Below are 18,602 nucleotides of genomic sequence, written 5' to 3'. Positions count from 1 at the left end.
CAAGGAATACTTTGTTCAGTCATACATGACTGTTTGTCTTTTAATTCTACAAATCTTTCAGGAATTAAATTAGGCTTAAAATGTCATCATTAGCATTCCAAATAACCAAGGATTTCATAAAAAGAAAACAATACTGCTCTGTAGGAAATATAATCAGCTCCAGTCCTCTCATTCTCCCCAGCCCATTCTTTTTGCATATAATGCTTATTTATGAATGTCTAAATAAAAACGCATCCTTTGGAAAGAGCTTCTTTTTAAAAACTTGCATGGATATTCATGGCAGAATACTTCCATGATTATATGGAATGTCAGAATTTTATAAGGCCAGACTAAATTATGTACAAATTAAATGAAAAAAAAATAAATCAATTAGGAAAAGTGTTGTATAAGATTAAAAGGAGATACATTATTTGCTTAGTTTAATACTGGGAGATTTATCTTTATGTAACTTGGATTTTCTTACAAACTGTTTACAAATTTTGTCAACTAACCTGTGTTTAGTACATCAATATTCTTCTATAAACTAACTGTAAATGAAAGGAAACTCCTATTAGCAACAGGTATAGAGTAGAGGGATTGTTTAGTATTAAACCTACACATACATATGTATTTTTTTTCTCCAGAACAGCAGCGGCTGGAATTCAGTTTAGTTAAATTCCTTTACATTCAGCAGACTCACTTATTCTTCTCACCAATACTCTTCATTAATCCTGTCAATTCTTTATCTCCCTGCACATCTCTGAATGTGAAACGAGGTTAACAGAGCTGAAAATACTAATATACAAGCCTGCTTTTAGCAGATGTACCACTGGCACAATTGTCTGGGATCCAGACAGTGAAAGTACTTTCCAACTTAAAACAAGGCAGGCTTCCCCAGTGGGTGTCACTATGACATTTTTCAAATTATTAAGAGCAAAGAGGTGCAACACTGGGACTAATCAAGCACATATTATGCACCACCACATACACATAGCATGAATTTTTAAAATATCTATCTATCCACAGGCACAGGCACACACATGTGTACACTAAAGAGCATTGCAAAAGTTAAAAGCCAGGCTTAAAGGATAAGCATTAGGTGTAGCACAGCAAGACATGAAAACAATCTCCAGGGTAACTAGCAAGATAAAATAGGAGGGAGTGGTGTTGATTCACTGTTACGTATTTAAACACAAGTAGATAGGTAGAAATAGACTTCCAAGCATTTCTGTTTCAATACACGCATGCAGACACATTCATACTATTGAGTGGCAGACTGAATAGATGCAGGAAATTTCAGGGGAATCAAAGCTTGTTCATAAAATGTAGCAATCTCAGAAAATAAGCGGCACTGTTTAACTCAGAATCTCAGCGAGCAATTATTGTAGTCATACAAAAAGTCCGAAAAATGCTGGGGCTTGCTTCACAAAATCTTTCAGGAGAGCACACAGCACAAGGCACAACTATTGTGTAAATATCAATTTCCTGCTATTCTTGCAAAATGACCTAATGGTTTGACAGTAATTCCTGATGAAGGTGCTTTTAAATGCATGTCATTGTGGCAAGAGGGAAGAGCAATCAGAAAGACACACTGCATAACTGCAATTTCATCTCTCACTAACACTGATATTTTAATGATCTGTGTCATTAAACTGCTTGCACAATCCCTCTCCAGGGCTCTGGCTTGTGTACTTCTGCTGGGACAGCTGATGATGTCTCCCATTTTCTGCTATGTGGCCCCAGTCACTGCAGATATGGGCGAGTTGTTGACAAGACACCTCCTCACTCAGCATCTCACAGCCAAAGTCTCAGATGAAGCAAACACCTGTGGTCTGCAAGGCCATCGACCAACCCAGTGTGAGCCATTCCAGCATGGATGCCTACCGCTCTGATCCAAGGCCTGAGCACCTCAAGCCCTGGGACAAATTTGCAGCTGTGTTTCCAATTATTTTACCTGCGTGTCTTAGGCAAAGATCAGGGCAGCACCTGCTGATTTATGTTCCTAAGAATTTTCTGCATTCTTACTTTCTGAAACTGAAGAATTCCATATATTTTTAATTTTTCTTTCCTAAAAAGAAAAGGAATGTGCATGTGACCCTGACCACCATGTCTATCACTTGCCTTCATCACTATCAACTGTACAAGGAAAACTATCTTTTTAATCAGGTGTGCTATGCAGTTTACAGATATATATATAGAGATAGATAGATGAATACACAGAGATATATTTATATAGAGAGAACTATGTCTGATATCCTGAAAGATGCCTACAGCAATTTTAATTTCTTTTCAAATTAAATTAATGGGACGTGAGCAGCAAAATCCCTTAGATGTTTTTGAACAGGATGCATCTACCAGCCCCTTTTTGGGTCAAATCTAATTGTGCAGAGGAAAGGTAGCAAAGAGAAACACTAACTGGGCGGGAGGCAAGAAGGGGACTGGAGCCTACTGCCAGCTGCAGGGGTTAAGGAAGTGGTTAACTTCCAATCCCTTGTCATTTAGCAACTGTGCTCACAGCCCAACACTGGGCAGCTGAAAGGGCCTTACTGCAAGGATGGCCAACATCAGAGTATAAACAGCCCTGCAAATGAGACTCTTCAGGTATAAATGGCCATAAATAAATTTGAAGAGGGAAGCTGGATCTACCTAAATCATAAGAGGACAAGGGCTCTGGAAAAGCCATGGGGGCAAGAACCTCAGCCTCAATGAAGCTCAATGATGCAGCAGGATACTCTGCAAGCACTGTGTGAACCTCTTTCATTGCTATGACTCTTCTTCATTGCTTCTACACTTCCTTGCTTCTTAAATAACCTTTCCAAAGGTAAAGCTAAGCCTCCACATCAGACTAGGGTCAATTCACACCTACTTACTCTATATGTCATAAACCGACTGAACAACCTGCAGGTAGCTGCTCCTGTTTTTGCAGGTGATGACAGAAAATGCTCTTAACTGCTACTCTGCAATTGACACAGATTATTTTTTTGCAATGCACCAAACACTACTCAAGTATTTTTGTTGGTACAGTTTCACTGCATTCATTACAAAGGATCAACTGCACTGATTTTAAAGTAACTGCACTCCCAAAAAACCTGGTATTTGCATCCCTGGTATTACAGCCTCTCTAAGCTTGTGAATTAACTCCAATTACAAAAACAGACTTTGAATTTTAAACAGAACTTAACTATTCTTGAATAAATTCGGGTGTAGATACTCTTATTATGAGGTATGACTTAATCCACTTTTAGGTACATTAAGCAATTGTCAGCATGGAAAGGTAGCCCAGAGGAGCTATTACACGTTGGCTCTTCAGGCAGATTATTAGAGTTACCTTTTCTCTTCTTTCCCATGTTTTAAGCTCATGTTTTTGCTCATTTCATGGTAATTTCCATAAAAAGATACACTATTCTTAAAAGGCTAAGAATAAGGATCTATGCAGAAGCATCACTCTCCAGTCAGCATGGTTTGACTACAATTAAGGAGTCAATTGATATGGCTGTTCCACAGGGAATTTTCTTTTAAACCGAGCATTAGCCAGCAAGAGATAAAGGAAATCCTGAAACATAATGGGAATCTGTAAGACTAAAAGGACAGAGAAAAGAAACTCACATTTTAGAATATGAATTTCCTTCAGTGGATAAAAGGTATTAAACATGTCCTCTCTACAGAGGTGAGGTTTTAATTAAGTCATCTTCTCCAGGTCAGCATGTGCAAGCTGCCAGAGATAACGTGAAATACTTGGGCTTTATGAAACATCCCATCCTGTAAATCAAAAGAAACTTTTTCTTTCAATTAGCATTTGGCTTCTTTAGAGTAACTAATAATAAAGACAGCAGCAAGAGGCTGCAAAGTTTTTAGGTTTTGTTTGTTGTATTACATGCTGAAATCATTTTTATGCTTTTTTTTCCCATCAATCTTTCTCCCAATAATTCATGGTGAAAAGAATTTAGGATGCTTCACAACAATCATACAGCACTTTACCTTCAAAGGCTATGAATAAACCAAGTTCCAGAGATACCAATTTCATGGCCTGCCCAGTGGGGCTGGTATCTCAGCACAATCACAAAACTCTGTGATTTTAATTGTATCGTTTCATTTACTACTCAAGGAAATCAGAATATTAAATTGTGTGCCCTGATTTAAATTGAACCTCATCCATTTAGCATTCAAGGTTAAATAAACTTCAGTCACACACAAATTTATTTCTACCATGTTCACCGACGTGCTGTACTACAATGATCTTTAAGTACCCTCCAGAGGAGGGCAAGGCCTTGCTCCCATGGATAAACATGACTAAATAGTGCCACAAAACCTACAGCTTAATTCAGGTCATCACATAATCGAGTTCTTAGACCAGGGCTCAAAGCAACTTTAAGTCAGCACTTCAGAACTTTCCTGAGACTGTTCAGAGGACAATCATATTATTGAGTGTAAAAAATTATACAAGATAATAGAATTTGGGAACAGAGTGGTGCTGATGGAGTATAACTGCTGCTCACACACAAAAAAACCACCCTACTTTCACATCAACGAGGGGAAAAAAGCAGCATCAAAATGCACAGGAGGCATCCCAGCAGGAGCGATGCCGCCAAGAATTTGGAAAGCCTCGTGGCATTTTAATTATTTTTCTCAGAATCTCAACTTTTATATTAAGAAATGTTATTCCATATTAGGTTGAGGAAGAGAATGTAGAGGAAGGATTTAAGGTTTTTGCCTAATTTATGGCTACTGTTTAATGTATTAGGCAATGATTTAATGATTAACGTTTCAGCAGCTTTGTGAAAGCATGATTCAGCATGGATTTGGATGGGAAGCTGCATTTGCTGCATGATAAGCCACATCAGAGTGACAGATGCACACTTAATTGATTAATTACTCTTTTGCTTGCTTGGGTTTCAGCTATATTTGATGTGATGAACTTCAAGCCAATCAGTGCACTAAAGAACATCCCTCAGGATCCCAATTTATTAAAGCCTATGAAGTGTGTGCTTAACTTGAAGCATACAGAAGAATTCAAACAAACATGCCCTAGAAGTTCCTAATAAGAAACCCTTCAGAATATTGTAGTGTCTCTTTATGCAGTTATCTGTAATAAATAAAACTAGCTGGGACCAGAAAATAACTGGAATCCAAAATGGCACAGTGACCCTTATCTCACTAATATAAACAGTTAGAATTGTCTAATACTGATCACGTAAGTCAGACAAATTTAAAAGGGGAAGACTGAGAAGGCAGGGAAATGATTGCTCGAATAATAAAATAATAAAAATAAAAAAGCCCCTTAGTTAGGAAATTGGGTAGGTCCTTGCAGAAGTTACAGAATTAAAGCACCCATTCCATAAGCAAAGCAAAAAAGGCCGCATCAGATAAGTATCAAAGAAGAGAAAACAGAGGTTGAAGATTGGCTGAATGAATAAGCACAGATGTATTTACATATAAAGATTAGCGCAAGGGCCTGAACTCACTCATGCAAAAGAAGAGGAAGTGTGCAAGGTGATGATCTAATCAGGTTCTTACCAGGGCTTCATTATCTTCTGCAATTTCTGATATCGTCTGTAAAATTAAAACTTGCACGTGAGGAGATGCACTTTAAAACACCCACATACTATTTATCTATGCATATACACACGCACACTTAATTCATAAAATTCAAAAGGCACAGTAGAAGGCATTAAATTACAATTTGCTGTGAACAAAAATAGTTCTGGTACCTGCTAAAGGAAGCTACATTCAAAATTAATTTTAAATATTTGTTCAGAACGTTCCTGCTAATAAAAAAGCAAAAGTAAACAATAAAACATTAAACATTTCTCTAAAATGGCTTTTAAATTCAGTTGCATTCATACAGCAGTTCAAAACCACCTGCACTGCCTCCACAACACTTGGCTACCGTGTAGTAGTCTTATTCCCACAGTGTGTGTCAACTCACTCTTTTTAATTCACAAATTGATGGGCATAGAATCATAGAATGGCCTGAGTTGAAAAGGATACATGGAGACCTGTGGTATTGGATCAACCCACTTGGAAAAGGCAACGATCCATACAAAAATATAACTTATTGTTTCAGATATGAGGATGTTCACTTGCACTGCCAGCCCTCAGCATGGTGTGGTCACTTTCCTAGGAGCTTCAAAACAATTTGTTCCTAGTTGTAGCAAGGCTTCATGTACCTCAGTTAAAAGGCTTTTTTTATTTAGACATTTCCTGGTTTTTCTGATACAGTGTTATGCAAAATCAGTGAACAAGAAGTCAATATAGTACTGCATTTGGGAAACTGGAGGCCATACAGGAAGGGAGAAAAAATGCATTTGATCCATAGAATCAGAATATCCAAAGCTGGAAGGGACTCACAAGGACCTCCATGTCCAACTCCTGGCTCTGCACAGCACCACCCCCAATTCCAACCCCTACGATGAAAGCGTTGTTATATTGGGGTGCCTAAAGCTGCACAGGAGAGTAGAGCAGGAAAATTCCTTCCCTCAGTCAGCTCTAATCCACTCATCACAGTTTGCAAGTCAACCTCCTGCTATTAACTGCCTCCAGAACTGCTGATAATGCTACTAAACAAACTGAAGAGATAATCAATGGTAAAAATGGCATCCAACACAAGTAACTAACTTCTAAAACATCGCTTAAACCAATTAAAATAAATCAGTCTCATACTTCGCCTATTTCTTTGTTTCCCAAATCTGTTTCACAGGTTTCTTTCATGCATTTAGATGCAGCTTCTGGGCAGACCAGTGTCCCAGAGGAGATCAAGGAGATCCCTGCTTCCTCCCTGTCACCTTCTTCCCATCTCTTCCCCTTTGTGTTTGCCATTTGGTCCACAATTGTTCAAAGACTTCAGTTATCTGCAACTGTTGATTCCATTTGCTTTCCCAGAACTTGAACAAATTATTTTCTTTCTGTACAGCACCTCCTCCTACCTTGTATTTTCCATTCTCTTTGAGCATAAGCAATGCTGTGCTTTCTATCTAGGCTGTACATATGTATGTAGCATCTTTTCAGGAAGAAGAGCCCTCAGGGAGGGCAGCTTTGTGGATGGAGAAAACAAAAATACAGCATCACAGGTACAGCAGCTTGGAATCAGTTCATTGCTAGCTGTGAGCTCAAGTGGTTACCATGTATTCTGGCACTTAATGAGCTATTCTAGCTCAAATTAGAAAAATGACAGGATTTTGTTACTGGGTTTCATGGCTTTTTTTTATTTTCTCATGCCCCAGATATCTGTGTAGCCAGTAGTAATGACTGTGAACAAGAAACATGAGAATCATACCTTTGTGAGAAGGGGAGAAAGTTCCCCCTCAATATGCTTTAGTAACATAAAAGCTCTAAGTATTACATGTAATAAGAGAGCCCAAACTGCGCAGAATGTCCTTCCTGCACTTCTGCCAAGGGAGTGCTTCCTTGCTGCACGAGACTGCTAAACCATAACAACATCCCAAATGTGTTCTCTCAGCCCCCAAGTGTGCATGCATCTAAGCAACCTCATGCAGCACATGCCAACAAAATTTCATCGCATCCTTCTAAGGTAAGTGGCAAGGAAATTCAAAACTGGCTCTGTGTCTTTGTGACATCAAAGAGAAAAAAAGAGTGGTGTTTGTATACTGGTAGAACTTCAAAAGGCAGGCACAATTTGCCAGAGATTGTTCACAACAGGCTATAATCAGGTGCATTTTCTCCATGACTAAATTCAGGGATTAAAGAATAAATATCTTAATTCTAGAACAAAAACATTTAGACATTGTCTTTCTTAGCATCTGCAGAATCCTTCCCCACCTTGAGTCAAGTGGCAATTAGTTAACTTGAGGTGAGAAGATATACAATATGAAAGGAAAATACGGAGAAAATTTAATTATATAGGTCTCTTCTGATGAAGCAACATGAAGTACATTTTGACTTGAGAGGAAAAATAATCATATTACAGCAAACAATTTCTATCAATCTCTGTTCCTTGCGCATGTGACAGGAGCAGCAATCAAAAACATTAAATGCTGTAGTAATATTATACAGGATGGTTACAGATGCCGTTATTTCACCACAAAACTAGTGGAGGTCATTATCTAAAGGAGTGCATGCTATTTTCATCCCATCATTAAACTAAAGGCCTACGACAGAAGAACTCTTATTATAAGGAACTCTGCTCATGGTCACCCACAGACCACACTTGAAGCTAACGCTCAAGTGGCAATCAAGCCAACTCTTCCATCAAGGCAATCTAGAAAGGAACAAGCACAGCCTACCACCTCCATGAGATTTCATCTTCCTGTATATACACAACTGCTATTCCTCCCAGCAGCAACCAGCCAGTTCTGCAAAACACTTCCTGGGTAACTTGTCATAGGCATGGTCAATAATGCTGAAAATCTTGGTGATCTAGAAAAAGACTGCAATGAACTTCATGCCTACATTTATCATTTTTTAGAAGCTGTGTCTCAATTGCACTTGCACAGATGTGAATAAAACCATAGTCAAACATAAACATCATGAGGGCAAATTAACTAGCATTTGTGAAGTGGTGAAAGCCATAAAAGCAGACAGCAATTTTAATAGGGGGAGAAGTAACAAAACAAATGCCAACATAATGCAAAATAAACATTAACGACAAATTACTGCATTAGACATTTTGCTACAGTAATACCTCCCTGTTTGGCCTCAGAGGAATTCTGTGATACATTTCTGGCTGAACCCCAAGCAGCAGCAGTTCCCTTTGGACCTCCCCAAGCCATACGGATCTTACTCACACTGCACTGCGGGTTACATTATGTCAAAAATGGCTTCCAGCTGAGACCAGCTTAGCAAGGGCCTGTCTGGATCAACATCTACCTGTTCATGTGCAAAAAACAACAACAACAACAACAACAAACACCTACAATGACGAAAGATATCCCAAATCTTACTGACAGCTGGGGTAACACATGCTGTACAATAAAGGCTGGTCTGCACTGGGAGAAACTGCTAAAAATTCTGTAGTCGGTACACACTCACTAGAGTTAGCTGCAACCAAGCATCTGAACCTGCACTGTTTGAATACATGCAGAGAGGGAGAACAACACCACTGAGGATAAAAGTTTTCCATGCAGTTGTGTTCCTTGTGAGGACCATTACTAGCAAAGGTAGAAATGCACGAGATCTTCCTCCTGGACAGAACAAAAACTAAGTGGGTAATGGATGAAGGATCTGTTAACAACATTAAATCCGTATCTGGTTACTGCTTTTCAGCCCCTGTCCTGGGTAAGAGGCAGTATTTAAGAGTTAAAAGAAGACAAACACAAAGGAGTTCATTTGTGGATTCTGCCTGCATTAGGTGTGGCTATCACATAAACAAAGGCTGGGAATTGCTGTGGCCGGGGGTTAAAATGGATTATTTGGATGAAACCTGCAAAATAAGTGTGAAGGAGTGCAGCAGCACTGCACTTCTCACAGCCACAACAACCCACAGCCACCGCAACTCGAGACAAAAACACTCTGGAAAAGTTGCAGAAGCGGAGATTTTAATGAACTTGCCTCCTATTTTTTGCCGTTTCCTCCAAAAAACAAAACAAAACAAAACCCACTTTCGTATGGACTTTTAAAAAGATGAATGGATGTGTTTTGTCTGCCCCTTGATACTCTGAAGAATATTTGGAAACATAAATCCACTGCACAAATGTCTCTTTTTAATCACATTTCACAAAAGTGGTTGCCAAACCAAAACCACCATTACTGTTTCCTCTCTTCTCCCTTGTTTCTGTCAACAAGGTGTTGAAATCAACACTTATCTGGGGACATTTAAATGCTAGTATTTTTAAGCTCAGGTCAAGTAAGAAAAGGAATCCTGGAGTAAAGCCACGTAGGATGAGGGGAATGCAGGAATGCCGCAACAGTTCTCCTCATTTTCCTTCCAAAGGTGCGATGGTTCATTCTCCCATCATTAATATCTCCACAACGGAATAACAGCTTAACCTGATTTTTATATACTGCTCAGGATTTCTGCCTCACAGACAATGGTCACACAATCCCGACATTACAGAAGTGCTAAGAAATGAAGACTGCACGAAGTCCCAGTTGGATGGGAATCAATGTTGGCAGCAATGTCAGATTAAGTAATCTGTGCTTCCAGGTGAAGATTCACAGTAATGGCTGAGCCTAACAGCCCACTGCTGTCAAAAGCAAAAATTATTTTCCTTCCTCCACTGGCTGGCTTATTTTCCAATGGATCAGCAAACTGAATTGGCTCTCTAAGGAGTCAGATGAGCATTGGAGCTGATCAAGTGTTGAGATGATCAAAAGAGGGAGCAGGGACTATGCAGTCAGCAGCAGGGAAGGGTAGAAAAGAACTACTTCATTTAGCAAAGACTGACTAGCTTAGCACTGCGCACGTCTTCTGAGAAAGAAAATCATTTTCCACTTAGACAGTTGTGCTGGTATAACTGTTTTCTGGGGCAACACGATGAGCTCAGTAAGGGAGCTAAACTGGGTCAAGGGATATTCTATTAAAAGTAGACCTTATTGTTACTCTTAATAATCCAGACAATTTTTCCAGTCTTGCAATAAATCGTATTGGCATGACTTTCCAGACAAAGCAGGACAGGAACAAGTGGCTGCAAGCAAAGGCAGCTTAAGTGTTTTGACAGCAGTACTGAAATACTCATCAGACTGGGGTGGAAAAATGTATTAGCAGGTATGTGAGCAATTGTCCCAAAAAGTGTGTTAAAGTCGGAATAACTCCAACCTGCATTCCATTTTCCAGTAGACTGGTATGCTGCATTATCTAAGACAAGCCAAGAGCTAGTATATCACTGAACAATACAATTTGTCCTTTAAGGTACACATAATTGCCATCTTGATGATGTCCAGTTGTAGGGCAGCCACCCCACAACTGCACGTGTCCATTCAATAGATGACCCATTTTAGCTGAGAAGTAAATAACCCATACAAATGCACATTTACTGAAAAATTTACCTGAATCTGATATAGCTACATTCATCACATTTCAATAGCATGATGACAAAAGCCACCACTATTTGAAGCAAGTTTTTCCCCTCTGATCTGTGCACTAAGCAGCTGCATCTCCCTTAAAATTAAAACCAGACAATGTGGAACCATGTCCGAGTAGCATCAATCAGCACACTCCTAGGACACTGCTGTGCTACAATACAGCTACTCAGTATAGCCACAGCTATGAAGCAGATCCCTGAAGGACTTCCTTCCCTAAAGCAACAGAAATTATTCTGGTTACTGTCAAGACAGCCAGGCTTTGCATAACTTCAGCTAGGCTCAGCTTTTTGGCAAAAACTGCCCATGATTTCAGCCAAACGACAAGTGACAGAGACAGCAACACTGCCAAAAAGCAAAACAAAACAAAACAAAACCACTACTGAAAATCAGGGTCTTCCTGCTTTTCTTCCTAGTCATGAGATGATGATGATTATTATTACTACTACTGGTAGTGACAAAAATACATTCAGGTTCCTCTCATTACATCAGTCTTCCAACATTTATGGTTTGCGACTTATATTTTCCTTATCTTATTTTATAGAGAACCAGTGCGGCTCTTTTTGGCCTTTTAAGGAAGGCTGACTCTTTTTCAGTTACACACCTCATCTGATACATTAAGGAGAGAAACACCACATCTTTACTAGTCTGTAACATCAGACAGACTATACAGCTGTAATTTTCCAAAAACATCAATACTGGACTAGACTGTGGAATATCTCTCTGAGTGACCTACATTATCTCAGATGGGGCAGCAATGAGAAATGATCATTTCTTCCAGTTTGGCTCCTGAATGCATTTTTCATCAGTCAGTACAGCATTTAGGAGCCCCTAACATTGCTTTCCTTCTCCCTCCTTTCAGTGCATTGCAGTCTGTGGAGGGGAGCAGAAGAAATACAGCCTCTACTCTTCCCTTTTGCACTACCTATAAATCCAACCAGATAGCATATTCAGCTTCCCTCAAACAAGCAGAAACTGGGCTTTAAGTGAAAACTAGTGCTAGGAGTGCTATGGAAAGCTATTTGTGAAGAAGTCTCTTCTAAGGAAAATAACTGTTTGTATACATACCCCTTCTGTGATAAGGATGCACCAAGTCTAACAAATAATTCAACATCATGGATAATTATAAAAAGAAATCACCATTTAGTTGTTCTTCATGACTTAACTTGTATTGCAGTATCTCCTATAACTTAGAGGTCACATGAACCACAAAAATAAACCTAAACCAAACTTTGTTGTTATTGTTTAATAAAAGACTCACAACACTGGAAACAAGGATCAGCCTGAAGGCAAAACAAAAATAAGCCACCTCAACCAGCAGGATTAAAGATGGATGTGGACAGTTTCTGAGACATGCTGCTTCTGTGATAAGATAAATGTATCCACATGGACAAGATGCTCTCTCAAATTCCCATGAGCCCCACACATCCTGCAATCTGCTCACCACCAATCCCTATGGCTTTGTCCCAGCACACACCATGCCTACAGTTCCTTTGCTCTAAGCACAAGGCACTCAGGGAGACCTAGCCCAAATTACTGTAGCTACATATAGCACTGGTAATACTTTTGATACACAGTAAAGACATAAATAAGCAAAATAACTATTACAAAAGATCTAAAAAGACCTCTCTCAGTTTGTTAATTTTTTAATTTCATTATCCACAAACTGGAATGTATTTTTTTCATACATTCTAGCTTCCTTCAATATTCAGGGATATAACATATGGAAAATCACTAGCAAAATACTAAAAACTCAGGACTTTCATTCCCTTGCTCTGGCCAGTATACTTTCATAGGCATCAGCTTCACTGAAATAATTAGTAAGTAGCACAATAAACAAAGTCAACTATAAATACAGCATAGGCCTCTTGTTGAAAGTTAGCTGCAGTCTTGATTTCCAGTAGCTGCCCTCCAAAATTTAATTACAGGTTCAAATTATAACTTAAGAGCTGCCCTTAACATGAGCTCCACATGCAAAGAAAACCTCAGAGCAACCTTACACCGAGCATGATCGTACTTCTAATGAGCACTGTTTGCCCCTTTGGGGAAAATAGAGAATAAAGCTTGAATTAACAAAATCCATCATTTTCTAGCACAGCTGCACCACTCCACGAACAGAGGCCTCACTCAACCTGGGCTCTTCCAACACAGGGCTCTCCTCAGCTGCATAAACTCACAGGCAGCCAGCATAGCACACAAGAGAGGCTGCACGCAGAACAGCATCAGACTCATCTCCTGCAATCCCTCAGAGACTTTATGCCAATCACTGGGCTCTAATACCAGAGCAGACAAAAAAGAAAGAGGAAAACAAACAAACAAAAAACCCATACATCTTTTCTGCATTTATTCACGTCCTTTTCCTTTGTGGTAGCTGCAAGTCTCAAAATGAGCAGAAATCTGCGCAAAACCAAAGTGGATATTTCTCAAGTTAACAAGCTGTATTGGCTTTGTGAAGTATCCAGACAACAGAATCAATTCAAGGTAGGCAGAAGGGCTGCTCTGGAGAGCAAGGAGTAGCACAGGAGAGGGCCTGGAGCTGGACCAGCTGGACTACACACAGCAGCATCAAACTGTCAGGGTTCCTCAGCTACGTGGTTGAGTTGTAGTCTCATTCAGTCAAGGCTGACTGAACAGTAACTCAGTGGTGGGTAAGACATCTGCACAGTAATGATATACACTGAGGGTATCTTTACAAAATACAGTGCCTTCTGAAACAGCCAGAGAAGTTTCTGTACTTTCCTCAAACTGCTCCTTCCTCCTTCACCACTGCCATATGCAGTGTGGACATTACACTAATTCCATTTGCTTTTCCTTGTTAGCCTAGAACACTTAAGACTGCTGTTTGCTTAACCCTCTTCTCCATATATTTCTCTCCTTTATATCCCACACATAGTTTGCTTGCTTACAGGTCATTTTGACAAGCTTTTTTGTTGTAATAATCAAGTAAAAAAACAAAGAAACTATGTTAAGGATTCTTCTGTAGAAGTACTTTCTCTATCAGCTTAATGTGCTAAAACATCAGAAGTCCAATGAACAACTGACTCTAAAGTAGCAGGTCAGGATCAATAGCTTGAAGTCAAACCACAAAGGGAAGCAGCAGTACCACAGCAGGCTTAGGTTACTGAACCTCTTGATATCAGGATTTGCTGCTTTCATTAAATCTCAAGTGCTGTTAAACACGTTTATCAGACAGTGATGCAAAGCACAGAAGTGTAATGGAATGTACAGTGTAGCACAGGTGATGTCCCTTCACAAAAGGAGACTTGGTTAAAAACAGAAGCATGGGCCACTCAAAATCTGCAGAATGTCTAGGTTGGTAAGCATGAAAAAGCCTGCAGTCAGTACTGACTGCTCACCAACACATGAAGATGCTGGAAATATTTACTGTCTGCATCTTTGTTCATTGCCTGAACTAGACAGCATTCCTCCACGCAGGCAGAAACGCTGAAAAATAGATTAGACAAACAAATTGATCAATGCCTCTCTGGTGATACATTACACCAGTTAAAAGGAAGAATCTGAAATTCCTCCAAATGAAAGTCACTTCTAAAAAACAGCAGTAGTAATGCAACAGACTAGTGCAGCCTACCAGCCTCCTATGTACTTGAAAACATGTGCCCTCAGCAGGAATTGCTACTAGACAAGTTGCTGTGTACTTCTTTCAATATCAGTGCTGGTTAAAGTAGTTTTTCCTCCCAGAATGTTATTTTTAATCCAGAACAGTATGGTGCAGCTTGGCCTAGCTCTCAGCTACAAAACAATAATACAGATACATCTAAAGGGTAAGCAGGGCTTCAGCCTTGATGTAGCTAAAAGAAATGTTAAAAAAAATTTAAAAAGAAAGAATGGTTTTTGTTTCAGTACAAAATATAATGCTGTAATCTCAACACCTTCAGCAGTGGAGTAAATAAGCCATTGAACTAAATCCATCACAAAACAAACTACAGATACAGCCATTTTTAAATTGCTTGTGATCTTTACAGATTTATCTGCACACATCGATCTATATGATTTTATATTAGTTCACTGGGAAGTGGTGGTTGTAACTTTGTTTGTACTATTACTAACTTAAGCCTTTAGCTTTAATTTAATTTGGTCCTTAAACATGAAGCATATGAACATAAGATGACTTGACAAATGTATGGGGAAAAAAGGCTTCTAGATACTAACTTAACATAGTATGTCCCACAGACCACAGCATTGCAAAAAATAGGACCATAAGCCCAAGACACTGAAGATGAAACCAGGACATACTGTAACTCCAGTATATCACTGGACTTAGGCAGTGAGGATTCAAAGTCCAACGGATCGCTGTAAACGGAACAGGCAGCCATCAGCAAAAGTATGCTCTGACATTTTCCAAAATAGCAAACTAGATTGCAGACATTTTTTTGAGGGGTAAGGACAAATTTCCAGTACATCTTGCTGAGATCGTAACAGATGATTGTATTTCAAAGCCCATTCACTACTTTTGCTTTACTCCCTATATTATTCACTTTCTCAAGCTTGAGGAAACACAAGCACATCTGAAAAGATTTAGACTGATTGCAGCAACTGGCTTCTGATGTCTAGTCCACAAGACTGAATATTCTCAATGAATGAGAAGGCCATTTTCAGAGTATTTACTTTCTCTCAGCAGAGTGTGAGGGAATTATTGATTTCTTCACTTGTAACAGAAGTTCACACTGCAATGCACTAAAAACTCTCACTTGAATTCAAAAGTCTACTTGAAGTATTAACTGTTAAAACATAATTTAATAGTGCAACAATTCATCTGATACATTTCTGGTAGCAGCACCCACATTAAGACAACAGAAAGTCATCTGGATCAACCACAGTTCAAAGTTTCACCAGTGGTGAAAATTGGTAAGATGTTTCGGTAAAGCATACAGATGGGATTTTCAGATGTCAGCTCTCAATTTTAATAAGTCATTATTGTTTGACAAACCTTAGCCAGAATTAAAGTAATAAAAACAGAAATAAGATGCTAACACTAAGTTTTGCTGTTACAGGCTCTACAACATTCTGAGAAACATTAAATTTAAAACACAGTTTTCACACATCACTTAAGTATCATCATTTAAAGACACTGTCAATGATGTATATCAATTTCAAAGGGAAGAAAGTAGGACCACATCCTTCCTGAGTATTTTACAGCATAGTAGGTACTTGTGACTTTGCTCATACCCTTCTATACCTAACAGTGGGACCAGCCCACTGTTAAGGAAAATTAAAAGTACGTACTACATTCTCACTGAAACTGAATATACTCTCCTAGCAGCAGAGAACTATATAGATCTTTCGTTTTAAGCCATCTTAAAAGTTGTATGTAAAAATACTTTAGGCAATCAAAATGAGAGAGAGCCAATCCACATTTCATACAGGAAAAATACTACAATTTAAATGGAATACTTACTCTGTGCCACTTTCAACCATTTGTGTTAGAAGAGAAATGCCGTCTAGGTTTATAAATTCTTGGGCAAATGTAACATCCCGTGAGTAGTTGGCTAAGTCTTTCAGTGCTTCTAACTTTGCATCCATACTAGAAGACTGGATCCTCTCATGGAGCTGCTGTGCGTTTTGAGCCTGAAAGAGAAATAAAACATATAAAATAAAAAACAAAATAACTTTTGTTACAATAGCAATAATAAATCAAATGTTAGCACACACAGGAATGATGACCATTAATGATATATAGCACTTGCAAGTAGCTCAGATGGATATTATTTTTACAAAATCTTATTGCTCATTTATTATTCCACCATTACGTATCATTATTTGGGTTGTTGCAAAATGGTAAGTTGAGCAATGGATAGATATCCCACCATGCCAGGGAAAACTCAAGTATTATGGAAGACAAGACAGCCTTTGGCTTGAAGAGCTTTGTGTCACATTAATAGAAGTGGAAATAAAATAAATTAGATCAGGCAATATCAGTCTACCAATGGCAGCATTTTTTTTCCTGAGAACACTTGACACTGGTTTACATACTTCTTGTCACCTTTAGTAACAAAGACCATATACTGTCCTAATCAGGTTATATCAATAGAGCCCAGCATCAAGTCTTCTGCTCCTTCCTCCTCATTTCTCTCCCATTTGTCCAGTGCCCATTTTAATCCCTGAATTCTTTCTACAAGGAGCATAGGAATGATTAATTCTCACATGCTATGATGTTACCATTCACACATCTTTGTTTAATATCTACTACTACTATTAGTTCAATATCTACTGCTACTTTGTCCATTAACTCTTCCAATACAGTAGGAGGAGACAAAAAAAAATCCAAACTGAACAATGATGACGTGAGAAAAGCTAAAGGGATATTTAAATGAAGAGTATTATATTGCCTTCCTGTTGAGCTGTACAAATACTTATGTTTCCCATTTTCAATTTGATGTTTTCAGTTACCTGAACACAGCATCCAAGTGTCATTTAATTGCTAGTCTAGCCAATACATCTAGCCAATTCTCCACTTTATATGCAGACACTTGTAAAACTCTGTTTTCCAAAATTCACTTTTTATCTGTACTGAATGAAAGGTCAATGAGAAGCTATGAATCATTAGAAAACCAGATTAACAGTAAATTCTGCTCAGAATTATTTTCTCTGAGATTATTCTTCTTCTAAGCAAGAGAAGAATCAAAACAGGGGGGGGAAAAAAAAGTTTGTGCTGACAGACAATTCATTTTCTAAGGAATTTATATACCCTCCAAGAGGAGATGATCATCTCTGCAGATCAACATCCTCAGATACTAGACATTTAAACAGAACACAGAAAAAAAATAAATAAGTAAAACAGTGGTGTTGTTATAGATGAAAACTCATACCAACATAATCTTTGCTGCCTTACAAATATTAATAAATTAAATGTCCTAATACTCTCCCAGATCAGAAAATTTTATTATTTCCCATTGTTCACACATAAAAAATTAATGTGTTGTCTACAGTTTTTGGTCAGAACCTATCTGCTGAAAAGAAGCCATGTACAGGGAATAAATAACTTCTAGTTAAGATAACTGTGGTTAGCATCGTTAACTAAGAGAAACAGAATATCTGTAGTCCTGAGCTATTCTATTCCTTAAGCACTAGATGGTACAGCTACAGCAGTTACATCACCTATAACAAGGCAGAATTCTGTCATCCAAACTGTCTCTTGGCCACCTAAGTTAGCTACTCTCATCAATTGGTTTGAGCTGCAGTAGAGAAATGATGGCCTTCTCTTTGTAATGACAGTGGTTGTCTGAATGGTAATCACACATAAGCAGGTGATAGGCTAAATCACTTGCTAAAACCCACACAAAAAAAAAAAATTGCACTAATTTCCAGCTTCACAAAGTACTTCCTCCAAATCTTCCTTAGAGTGGGTAAGGAAGTATTGATAAAGTACTATTGTAGAAGCATCTACTAGAATTCAGGGCAACCGCTATTACTGCAAGAAGTGATGTTCAACTGCCAGCTCATACCTCACCAGAAAAAAAAGAAGCCTTAATTAAGCTATTTATTCTCAGGACTCCCCAGAATAACTGGAAGATGTCCTCTTTCTCAGAATATACGCAACGCCTGAATTCCCCTCCACCTCAGAAATGCAGTACTTTGGAAAGTCCTCAATATTGCCCTAGGAACTTCACTCCTCTGACTTTGAAAAAGAC

The 18,602-nt window shown here is 38.6% G+C and overlaps 1 protein-coding gene across 6 annotated transcripts in view; it reads right to left on the bottom strand.

The window, feature by feature from the left end:
• ELMO1 (engulfment and cell motility 1) overlaps positions 1-18,602 on the bottom strand; it is a 290,099-nt gene that overhangs the window by 194,247 nt on the left and 77,250 nt on the right. For 5 of the 6 annotated variants that reach the window (XM_048950301.1, XM_048950300.1, XM_048950299.1 and 2 more), the window contains 2 exons: positions 16,370-16,539; positions 5,494-5,529 (listed from right to left, as the gene is read on the bottom strand). In XM_048950301.1, the coding sequence (XP_048806258.1) occupies positions 5,494-5,529; positions 16,370-16,539 (206 nt within the window). Of the gene's footprint in view, positions 1-5,441; positions 5,530-16,369; positions 16,540-18,602 lie in introns of those variants that run through there. The other variant, XM_048950304.1, reaches the window with a different exon arrangement.

Source organism: Lagopus muta, chromosome 7 (genome assembly GCF_023343835.1).
Source record: "Lagopus muta isolate bLagMut1 chromosome 7, bLagMut1 primary, whole genome shotgun sequence".
NCBI classification, from domain to species: Eukaryota; Metazoa; Chordata; class Aves; order Galliformes; family Phasianidae; genus Lagopus; species Lagopus muta.
The sequence above is the reverse complement of the archived record's forward strand: the minus strand, read 5'-3'. Positions and strand labels throughout refer to the sequence as shown.